Source organism: Diabrotica undecimpunctata, chromosome 5 (assembly GCF_040954645.1).
Source record: "Diabrotica undecimpunctata isolate CICGRU chromosome 5, icDiaUnde3, whole genome shotgun sequence".
NCBI lineage: Eukaryota > Metazoa > Arthropoda > Insecta > Coleoptera > Chrysomelidae > Diabrotica > Diabrotica undecimpunctata.
The window spans coordinates 54,164,567-54,177,473 of NC_092807.1; the positions used below are offsets into that span (position 1 = coordinate 54,164,567).

At 34.1% G+C, this 12,907-nt stretch overlaps 1 protein-coding gene across 1 annotated transcript in view; it reads left to right on the forward strand.

The window, feature by feature from the left end:
* Positions 1 to 12,907, forward strand: part of LOC140442192 (uncharacterized) — a 79,348-nt gene that overhangs the window by 25,232 nt on the left and 41,209 nt on the right. Inside the window, exon 4 of the mRNA XM_072533269.1 lies at positions 7,954 to 8,207. Within this exon, the coding sequence (XP_072389370.1) occupies positions 7,954 to 8,207 (254 nt within the window). The remainder of the gene's footprint in view (positions 1 to 7,953; positions 8,208 to 12,907) is intronic.

The window sequence follows — 12,907 nt, forward strand, 5'->3', positions numbered from 1 at the left end:
GATTTTTTACGGCTTGCAGGCGAGAAAGCTTTTGTTTTATCTTGTGGACTACCTTGACGATCAAGTAAATGGACAGTGTCTTCAAGAGGAACATTTTGCTCGGCACTGGTACCTCAAATTTCATTGCTGTTGACACTGTTTTCAAGATGAACATTTTGGTGGACACTGATACCTCCAATTTTATTGCTGGATTGATCATCTGATTTTCTTACCTTTTTGTGGCGACGAGTAGAAAACCTATTAGACTTGGTATTTTTAGTACTAAAACATAAAAAAAAATTACATAGAAAATATATTGCTGTGTGGTGTATGTACTGTTACCTTCCGAATCAGAAGAATCATCTCCAGATGGTTCATATTCATGAATTTCATTAGAACAAAATGTGTATTATTCTTCAGCCTCGACTATATCCTTGAGAACAATATAAGCATTTGTTTTGGCTTTTCTTGCTGAATTTCCTTGTCTGGAAGCACTTGCCATCTGAAGAATTTTATTTGTCCTGAAGCTGACATTTAGAGGAGTGTCCATAATTTACACCAATTTTAATACTTTCCTAAAAACATAGTTTGTTTATAGTTCGATTTATTTTCGGAAATTAAAAAATGTTTTTAATTTTTAATTTTATGACGGTAAGGATATGATAAAATTTAGTTCTATTTTTAACTTTTATATATCTACGGATCTTTTCTAGATTATTTTGGAAAATAAACCAAAACGTCACGTTTAAGTTATTTAAGCGATATCCATTAACTTGAATTTCAAATAAAACTTTTAAAACAATAAGCTGCAACTATTTAAAACTTCGTATAGATACTAAATTATAAAAGTACTTACCAAAACAATAGTTAATAGCAATACCATCAGATACACAATAAACAAGTTAGTTATAATGCCGAAATACAAAAGATGCCAGGCATTTTTTTGTGGCATATACATACGTCATTCAGCCAGTCTCAAAAGGTTATAATATATTCCTTAAGAAAGTATATACATATAAGTACAGATTATTTCCCTCAGACAAATGCACAGCGATATCTCTAAAACGAAATAGACGAATAATTAATAGAAAAACACGTCGAAGGAAAATACAGGACACTCGCTTCTCGTCTAGGCATTTATTTTAACAGACAAACATAACTGGGTGGGTATTGTTTACACAGTATTACACACTTACACAACAGGATAAGGTATTGTTACATATAGGATAAACAAAGGGTACAAGTCTAACCCTATACACGCTCATGAAAGTTTTCATGAACGAGTACCAGATTTATAAAGCTATGCTGTGTCTGACAAAAATTCTATAATTAAATTGTATATTGTTACAGAACCTATGACTAACTAGGACTGTATATTATATGGAGCGTATGTATTGCATTTAATTAATTTTGTATGCAGGGAGTTTGAATGCTGAATAAATTTAGGACATTCAAAGAAGATGTGATCGAGGTCACCTAGCTTACCGCAATGTTTGCAACTATCATCATCGATGACTTTTATTTTAAATAAATGGCATGGGTAGCATGCATGTCCAAAGCGTATTCGATTTATAGTAGTAATATATTTACGAGGAGCTTTGAAATTCTGAAACCAGGTTGTTTGAGGTATAATTGGTTGTAAAGAGGTATATCTTTTATGGTTTGTAGAACAGTAATGTTTCCATTATTCTTGCCATCTAAATTGCTGATTTTTTTTTAAAAATCGTAGTAACATCTGATGTATTAAGCATATATATCAACGTAGAGATAGTTGTTACACTCATTTTAGCTAAAAAATGATCTACATATTCATTATGTTTGAGACCAATACGTGCTTTGACTCAAATAAATTTTATGTTTACTCCAGTCGATGATAAATGATACAATCGATCTTTTATTTTAAACATGTAGGTGTTGCTAAATGTTGGCAATTCAATGTTTTTTATGCTCTGCCAAACTGAAAGGCAATCTGACAGAATTAAAATATGTCTCTTGCAGGTGTTTTTAACATATTTTAGAGCTTCAAGTATAGCTATTGACCCCGCTGAAAAAATTGAAAATTCATTTGGTAGTTTATACTTGAATTCTACGTTTTTAGCAGGTAAAAAGTATGCACATCCAGTCCCTTCTGTTGTTTTTGATGTTTAGAAGATTACTACTCATAATGGTGTTCTCACTATGAGTGGGTATTATAACCTCAGTTCTGTGGAATAAAGAGCAGTAGTCTAAGCTTCTGTCAACCGTGTGCAATTTCTTGAAAAAAAAAATAGGATTATTCTGTAGTGCCATGCATAAAGGCGGGGAAGATTTTTTCTCCCAATATTTGTTTGTAAGATCTGACTCGTTAAAGTTGTCGGAAGCTTGAAAATAACTGGGAGTTAGTTAATAGAATTTTAAGAAGTCTTTTTTCACTTAAAAGTTTCTTTTATTTTCAAGGGGTAGCTGTTTGTATAGGGGTTGATCTCATAGCACCCAAACATACCCTCATAATAGATGTTTGAAACGTGTCAGTTTTTCTTAGAAGGTTCTTGGAGGCGGAACCATAAAGAGTAGCACCGTAAACTAGAAGAGATCGTATATAAGCGCGATAAAAACAACAAGGATGTTTCTACATCGCAACCCCACCACGTTTTAGTTGTCATTCTGAGGAAATATGCCAGGCATTTGGATACACTAAAATCTAGTGCCAAAAATCCTTTAGATTTTTTTAAGATTTGCTTCATAAACTTATGGACAATACTGAACCTCCTTACCACAGTCATCAACAAAATAGTTTAATGACGAAAAGCCAAAAATTTAAAATAAGAGCTCTAAATATTTCTACAAAATCAAAATATTGTCATCATGATGATCTCCGAGACGCATTTTACTGACAAAAATTATCTTAGAAGCCCAAAATTTAAACTATACCATACTAAACATCCAGATAAAAAATCATGGAGGTACTGCAATAATCATACGAGACAGCATAACACACTATGAAAGAGAAAGATTATCTACAAGCAACTCGCGTAACAATTAAGGAAAAAAATAGAACACTAACGATATCTGCCGTCTATTGTCCTCCAAAACACAATAATAAAAAGTAACATTACGAAGGGTTGTTCTACACACTCGAAACAGATTTCTGATTGGTGCCATAAAAGGTGGTGCCATAAAAGGGCGAGCATTGATCTCAGCAATGAAGACGATTTTAATCTACAGCAAATATCTACTGACGAACCGACATACTGGCTATCTGACATAAATAAAATTCCCGATGTTATTGACCTTTACATGATAAAAGATGTAGATATTGAAAAGTGCATACCGAAATTCTACCATAAGTTATTATCGGACCTTTCTCCAGTGATAATTTTAATATCAGAAATGTTGGATCAGCCAAAACAACCATCGCTATATAATGATAAAACCGATAGGAGAGTATAAAGGGAAAACATAGATACCTAACTTAATCACTTCAAATCAGCCATTAAAAAATGAACTTTACATAAAAACGGAGGCAGAAAATAAGAAAAAATTAAAGAAAGCCACCTAAGAATTGAAAGAGCTAATCATAGCAAAACAAAATCAGGGAATCCAATGCTATATAAAAAGATAAAAAGCCTTATACCTACAAAGGTTACATATTATTCACTGTGAAAAGGGACGAAAAAATTAAAAAGATTTTACTTGCCTAATCCACCAATCAAAAATGATAGCATCTGGGCCAGAAATGATAAAAATAGTAAAGAAAAATTTAAAGCTTTTAGCAAATGTCTGAAAAAAGTCAACACGAAATTAACCGACTGAATAAGCTACTGCCCCATCTCCACTTTCAACATCTAAACTCATACCTGACAGATAGGCACTTTCAAATAAAACATGGAAGTGAATATACAGAGTTGTATCCAATCAATTCAGTAGTTCCATAAGGTAGTGTGCTAAAACCGATCCTGTACTTATTGTATACTGTAAACGTGCCATCAACACGATTTTCCACTGTTGCGACATTTTTTGATGACACAGAAATTTTGGCGTCCCAGATTAATCCAATATCTGCCTCTAGGAACCTGCAAACTGATCTAAACAAGGTCCAAAACTGACGAAAAAGATGGCATATTAAAGGAAATGAATTAAAATCAAAACGTGTGACCTTCACCCTCCACAGAAAAACGTGCCTACCTTTGCAATTTATTAGTTGTCAACTTCCATAACTTGATAGCGCCAAATACCTCAGCATGCACTTGGATCGATGACTGACTTGGACAAAACACATATTTATTAAGCGCAAGCAACTTAGCCTCAAATTAAGAAACATATACAGGGTGAGTCATGAGGAACTTTACATACTTCTACCATATGTAGAGTCCCTCAGGGAGCATATCATGTGGCCACTAAAAAATGTCAACTCCTCTTCTTTATTAATTAACAGGGTGATTTGTGTAATTGACCATTTATTTCATTTTACTGTAGTGTTTATACGGCTTATTTGATTTTTTTAATTTTTGCATGATACAGTACACTACTATCAAGCATTCGACTGGTATTAGCTAAACTAAAAAATTCCAGGACTGGCTTTGGAAAAATTAATTTAGGGATTCGTATTAAATATTACACCCTGTATAAATTTTTTTTAAAATGCAATAAGTGATTTTCAAACTTCATAAATAGCCAATGAAAACGACATATGCGACAATGTTGTCGCACTTTTATTAAATTTTTAGTGAACGATCAAATCTTACCAAAAATAGAACAACCATAATGAAGTATCAAATTATAAGGTATTCATTTAAACAAATGTTATAAATTTCAAACATTTTAATTAAAATGAGTTCCTACAACATAATCTAATACGTAGAAAATTAACATCTTTACTGTCACTTTGTATTATCTCTACGATAGAATCAATTGTTTTTCAATTTTAAATTTTTACTCATAGATCGTATTGGGGCATTATTTTCGATAAATAATAAATTAAATTGAATAAAAGTCAATCCTCTTGTATGTGTTAGTTTTTGTTGATTGTAAATGATTAAAATTTTATGTCAAATAATAATACATTGCATCAACTGTACTAAATAAAAATAAATCTAAAAAAGTTTAAAATGAAGGTTGGCGTTGACCGTTTGACATTTCTTGATATTTTATACCCATTGTCATTATTGTCATTATCAATTGTTATTTATGTGTACAAGAATACATATTTCTTCTGTCATATCTACGTTAAGTACATTGTGTTTCTTTTGGTAGAGCTTTTGTTACTTTCGTTCAAAATGCCACATCAGTTTTCGACCACAGAATATGCAGACATAATATTTGTTTATGGATTCTACTACTACTACTAAGGATTTCCACAGTTTTCACTGTCTTCCTTCACTCAACCGTTTTCTCCAATTTTCCCTGTCATTCCAGTCTCCATCTCGCAGGGTTCTTTTCTCCATAGCCTCGTCGATTTCATCTCTGAATGACCTTCGGGGTCTTCCTCTCTTTCTTCTTCCCTGTAATGGAAATGGTAGGGCTGCTAGTAGAGAATATCGTAGGAGATTTCCTAATCGTCGAACTCCCAGTCATCCAACATTTGGGTCAGTTTTTAATTATTTGCGAGAAAATGGCACTTTTCCTAGTGGAACAACAGAGCGACATGTAGATGAAGTGCAGGAAGATGACATTATGGACGCCGTTACTATGAACCCTACAATAAGCACTAGACAAGTAAGTCGAGAACTCAATGTTACTCAATCAAAAGTAAGTAGAGTCTTACAAAAAAATAATCTATACCCATATCACATTCAAATGGTTCAACGACTACATGCTGGAGATGAGATCGATAGGTTGGAATTTTGTAGATGGATTAACAATAATCGACCAACGCTATACAGGACACTATTTACAGATGAAGCCTAATTTACCAGAGACGGGATAAATAATTCACGAAATTCACATGTGTGGGCAGAAGAAAATCCCCATGCTATTCGAGAACGTCGTTCTCAGTTAAGGTTTTCGGTTAACGTGTGGATTGGTGTCATAAATAACCAATTAGTATTTCCTCACTTTTTTGATGGCCCTTTAACAGGGCAGGTCTATTTGAACTTTCTACAAAATATTTTGCCGAATTTGCTTGCTAACGCGAACGTTGCTATCTGAGGGATGTATTTTCAGCATGATGGGGCACCCCCACACTTTTTACTGGCAGTAAGACAACATCTCAATAATGTTTATGGCAACAGGTGGATAGGACGTGCAGGTCCTATTTCGTGACCTTCAAGATCCCCTGATTTTAATTCCGTTGATTACCATATTTGGGGACGATTTAAGCAACTAGTTTACGCAGTGAATATTAATAACCGACAACAATTAATTGATAGAATTATACATTGTTGTAATACTATTAGAAACGATCCCCAGAGTATCCGTAATTCAATACGTCAATTAACAATTCGACAACAAAAATGTGTACAGGTTGCAGGGTTCCATTTCGAAAATCTATTTAGAATTATTTTTATTTTGTTACCATTATTGTATCTTTTCCAGTTCTAATTTATGGGTTTATCATAACTATGTACATATTTTTAGTTTTTTTTTTAAATTGTTCTTTGTTATTGTTAGTAGTTACTGTTTTTTGTTGTGCAGTGACTCAGTTTATCATTTCAATTAAAATGTTTGAAATTTATAACATTTTTTTAAATTAATTACCTTATAATTTGATACTTCATTATGGTTGTTATATTTTTGGTAAGATATCGTTCACTATAAATTTAATAAAAGTGCGACAACATTGTCGCATATGTCGTTTTCATTGGCTATTTATGTAGTTTGAAAATCACTTATTGCATTTTAAAAAAAATATATACAGGGTGTAATATTTAATACGAATCTCTAAATTAATTTTTCCAAAGCCAGTCCTGGAATTTTTTAGTTTAGCTAATACCAGTCGAATGCTTGATAGTAGTGTACTGTATCATGCAAAAATTAAAAAATCAAATGAGCCGTATAAACACTACAGTAAAATGAAATAAATGGTCAATTACACAAATCACCCTGTTAATTAATAAAGAAGAGGAGTTGACATTTTTTAGTGGCCACATGATATGCTCCCTGAGGGACTCTACATATGGTAGAAGTATGTAAAGTTCCTCATGACTCACCCTGTATTGGCTCATCGCTCACAAATCAAAACTCTCAGTATACAATAAATTATTATTATACAAAACAATCTTAAAACCTGGGTGGACCTACAGCATGCAGTTGCGAAAAACTGCTAGCAACTCCAACATATCCGGTTTGCAAAGGTTCCAAAATAAAGTACTGCGAGCAATTGTTAATGCTCCCTACTACTAAAATTGCGCGATTGCAATGAAATTCGTAGGCTAAAACATCTACTGCCATCCGACCTATCTACATCACACAAACTTTAGTTAAGCTTTTAAGGCAAATGTTTATAAATTCCTACAAACAATGTTTAAGTTAGGTTTAGATAATTTAAAAGATATTATTCATTGGAATGATACTCTACATCTCATCAGCTTCATTGTTAAAAAAACGCTTATTGTCTAATACGCAGATTGCAGATATCTCTAAGATAATAAAAATAAAAAACAAATTTTTTTTGTGGTACACTCCATTACTGGAGGTTTGCGATCACAACATCAACATGTTCTCTAGTCTGCGCCACTCTTAGTCATTGTTGAACTTTTATGCCCGTCCAAGCTCTGATATTGCCAAACCATGACATAGCTCTTTTGTCTACTCCCCTTTGGCCCTCTATCATTCCTTTAATTATTAGTCGTAATCAGTTATAATTGTCATTTCTCATTATCGGGCCTAGGTACGAGGTCTTTCTTTCCTTAATCGTTGTTACAAGTTCTAACTCTCTATTTATGGTGTTTTTTATTTAACTTTTAATAAATTATATGTACATTTTTTTCTTTTTAAACATCCCATTTTGAAATTGCTAAATTATTTTTATTTATTACTTAAATACTTGTATTTCAGATCCAAAAATACGGACAACAGACGAAAGTGCTTTAATCGAACACTTAGAATTTTGTACAAAATACAAATTTGCTGTTAGCGTGGGCGATGAACATAAAATCAATCCAAATAACATCCGAACCGTTGTTACCTACTTGGATCGTAAGGCGCCGCCACAAAATCTGCAGGTTGATTTTGAACCAAGAGATACGCCATGTTTACTTATCAAATGGTCGGCGTCTTGTGTAAATATTGGACAAGCCATTGGATACGTTGTAAGTTTTTCTTTAAGATGCGAGCTTTTATAAAGTAAATCTAGAAAATAGAAGTAAAACAGCAAATAAAAACGATTGTAAGGGTGTATTGTGTTGAGTCTAAATAATAAATGTTAAATTAAATATGAATTTACGGCTGTCGATAGCTAGGGAAACAAACTAGAAAGTTGTATAAAATGAATGAAAAAAAAGGTAAATATTATATTTAAGGTGCTTCTTATGACCTAGCGGCATCTTTTCTGCTCCGAACTTGGTAATTCCGAAATATGTTATAAAGGGTGATTCATTTATAGGTGGTTTTTTTGGTCAAGGTTTGATTGGAGATCGTGCATGAATACTGTCAAATTGACATTACGCTTTTGTTCAGTATTTATTGACATTTCGTGATGGAAAGCCCGGCACAGCGTCTAGAAATTATTAAGTTGTATTTTGAAAATGGGAGTTCTGTGAGGAATGTGTTTCGTGCGCTTAGAGCAATTTATCGTCCACATAATCGGCCTACCGAACGTGCAATTCGCTTTACGAGTAGTAAGTTTAAAACCCAGTTTTTATTATTGGATAACACGCAACCAAATAACTTACATTCAGCACGTACTGAAGAAAATATAGCGGCGGTAACGGATAGTGTACTCGAAAATAATGAAGAATCGATTCGTCGCCGTTCTTACGAGCTCTTGGCTTGCCATATGCAATAACTTGGCATATTTTACGTAAGGATCTTGGTTTAAAAGCATACAAATTTTAATTAGGGCAAAAGCTGAAGCCGACCGACCTTCCGAGTCGTCACCGTTTCAGTCGATGGGCTTTTGATAAGCTTTCAGAAGATCCAATGTTTTGAAAAAAAATTTTGTTTTCAGATAAGGCCCATTTTTGGCCTAATGGGTACGTTAATAAACAAAATGCCCGCACCTGGGGTGATGAACAATTCAAAGAGGTTCAAGAGTTGCCATTACACACTGAAAAAAAAAAACAACTGTTTGGTGTGGTTTATGGGCTGATAGAATCGTTGGTCCATATTTCTTTAAAACAGATGCCGGCCAGAATGTTGCTATGAATGGAGACCGTTATCGTGCCATGATACTATTTGGTACCCAAAATTGAAGCTGCTAGTCTCGGCGACATTTGGTTCCAACAAGATGGCCCAACTTGCCATACAACCCGTGAAAGCATGGCTCTATAGCGAAAACAATTCGGTGAACAAATTATTTCACGCTTTGGACCAGTGAATTGGCCGCCTAGATCCTGTGACATCTCAGCTCTAGACTCTTTCGTTTGGGGCTACCTAAAGTCCAAAGTCTACATGAATAAACCAGATACAATTGAGGCATTAGAGTCCAATATTACTCGAGCCATTGGTGAACTACCAATCGAAATGCTGGAACGAGTCATCGAGAATTGGTACTTTAAAATGAATGAATTTAATCGTAGTCATGGCCAACATTTAAAAGAAATTATCTTTAAGAAGTAACTGCAAAGAATGGTTCTTTTGTATGGTAATAAATATTTTTAAATAAAATTTATTTTTTTCATTGATTTTTCTTGTTGAAAAAAGTACCTCTAAATGAATGACCCTAAGTTACAGTAATATAACAAACCGGGACCAAACTAGTCCTAACCCAGGTAATAGTTGTTGCCTAGATCATAAGTTTGCATTTCTAAGAGTCTTCTATTTTATTAATATTATTATTATTACTCCTTAGTCTGTGTTTCATCTTAAGGCTGTAGTCTTATTTATAAAGTATACTATTATTTCGCCATCCTTAATTATTTTTGAGAAATATGTGTTTATAAGAATATATAAAGCGATATGTCTCTATCGGTCCAACAGACCGAGGTCAACAGTAATGTGTAAATTTTTTACGTCACTGCTGAAGGGTTAACACATTTTGACTAGTGTGACATTAAGACACACACGTTCAAGTTACACCGACTGCTTTGTTCAATATCCTTACGTTATTTTTAATCCTGTCACTTTGATAGTGAAGACTATTATTCAACGTCTTTGGCTACTTAATTTGGATTGGGATGCAACTCCACCTTTGGAAATTACTTCAAGGTGGGAACAATTTAAAATTAAACTGCCTACACTATCTAAATTTACTATACCTCGTCATATTTCTTTAAATGGAATTATTTTCTGTGAGCTTCATGGCTTTTGCGACGCTTCTTTACGTGGATTTTCTGCTGTTACATACCTTCGTGTATGTTATGATACAGGAGTCATCAAAACTTATTTTCTTTTAGCCCGAACAAAGGTATCTCCTACCAGGGTACAAACTATTCCTCGTGTCGAGCTCAATTCAGCAGTAATTCTTAGTAAATTATTATCTTATATACTGCAGACTCTCACTATACCGTTTAGTAAAATTTACGCATGGTCAGATTCGACTGTTGTTCTTCATTGGATTAATTCACAGCCAATATAAATGGAAAACCTTCGTCAGTAACAGAATTTCTTATATTTAAGACAGGATAGCCTCAAAACACTGGCGATATATTCCTTCTTCATTAAATAGTGCGGATCACGGATCCCGTGGACTTTTCCCTGAGGATTTTTTAAATACTCCTGCTTGGTGGGTGGGTTCGGAGTTTCTTTGCACTACTGAAGATAACTGGTCATTCTTCTTGACCGATTCTATCGAACATAACTTAGAATTGAAACAGAAAAGTTGTCTTTTGTCTTTTTCATCTGATGAATTTGTCGATAATCTCTGTAATCGATTTTCTTCCTTTTCAAAATTAAAACGTATCTTTTCCTATGTTCTTAGATTTGTTGGTAACCTAAAATCAGCCAATCAACGAACAGTTGGAAGGCTTTCTGTTCAGGAACAAAGTAACGCCACTAATCAACTAATTAGATTAGTGCAACAAAGATATTTGAAGGAGGAAATAGAACAGGTTAAGGGTAATTCTATAAAATTCAAATATTTGAAAAAATTAAATCCCTTCTTTGATTCACATGATCTCCTAAGAGTGGGCGGAAGACTTAGCCAGTCAGAATTAGCGTATGACAAGCGCTTTCCTCTTCTTTTACCTTCCAAAGGTAATTTTATCAAATTACGTATTTCGGAAATTCATATTATACATCTACATGCAGGCATTCAAGGTACGCACTTCGCCTTGTCACAAAACTTTTGGATAATATCATCCAAACGTGTTATTCGTAGTGTTCTTTCAAAATGTCTTTCCTGTTGGAGACTAAAACCTCAAAATTATCAGCCACCTATGGGGGCTCTTCCCGACCTACGGATATCCAAGGCCAAACCTTGCGTTGGCGTCGACTTTGGCGGTCCTTTTCTGATACGAGCCAATAAGCTTAAAAATTCTAAACGAACGAAAGCCTATATTTGCCTATTTGTATGCTTTGCCACTAAGGCTTTGCACTTAGAATTGGTATCTGAACTTAGTACCGAGGCATTTTTAGCCTCATTCAGACGTTTTATAGCACGTTGGGGCGTTGCTCTGTTGTCTATTCTGATTGCGGAACAAATTTTGTAGGAGCAAAATCCTATTTAGAAGACATTAAGTCACATTTTGATAAAAACGACGTCATTACATGGCATTTAAATCCTCCGGCAGCTTCCCATTTTGGTGGATTGTTTGAAGCGGGTATAAAAAGCGTAAAAACACATGTGTCTAGAGTCATAGGCGAACAGGTTTTAACCTATGAAGAATTCAATACATTACTCATACAAATAGAGGCTGTCTTAAATAGTCATTCCTTATGTCCTGTCAGTAATGATCCAAATGATTTTTCAGTGTTAACACCTGGTCATTTTCTTACACTAGAGCCTTTAAAGATAATTCCCGATCGGGATTACAGTGATGTTCATTTAAATAGACTAAGTCGTTGGCAATTGCTGCAACGATTACATGCAGACTTTTGGCAAAGATGGAGCAGATAATATTTACATACTCTTCATCAACGCTCGAAGTGGCATAAAAATGGAATAATCCTAATATAGGTACACTCGTACTAATACGTAATGAGACCAAGCCTCCCTTACAATGGCAAATGGGTCGAATTAAAACTTTAATTTTCGGTCAAGATGATATTGCTCGCGTAGCTATCGTACAAACCGCGAAAGGTGAACTTAGGCGACCTTTGGTTAAGCTATGCCCTTTGCCTTATATTGACTAAAAAATGCAAATATGCATTTTGGTGGGTGGGAGTGTTACGTCCCTCCACATATATTCTTAGTTTTTTATTAATAATTTTATTATTTTATTTTTATATTTAATTCTTTAATTAACGTGTGTGTATGTCTTGTCAATCGTGTATTAATACGGACCTGTACAGTCCGTCCCCTTAAAGTCTTGAGGGAGCAGGGAGCAGATCTACGACACGCTAGGCACTTCAATCTTAGTTTAGATATAGTCTTGTATAAATCAGCGCGACAAACACTTCAGTATTTTTGTGTAACCTGACCACGTGACCTTTTGAGAAGATTCTGTTCCCGAGTCAACCCAGTGCACTGAGGAAGAAGAAGAAGTATTACATCAACATCACAGGTACCGTAATTTGATTGCATACACACACAGTATTTATATTAATTGATAAATTTACATATAAGTTATTTTCATATTAAAATTATGCCAGCACCTAAATAAACAATTATGAGTCAGTGTTTCTCTTATAGAATTTTAAGCTCATTCAGACATATATCTATTAATTAAAAGTTGTATGTATAAGTGATAAG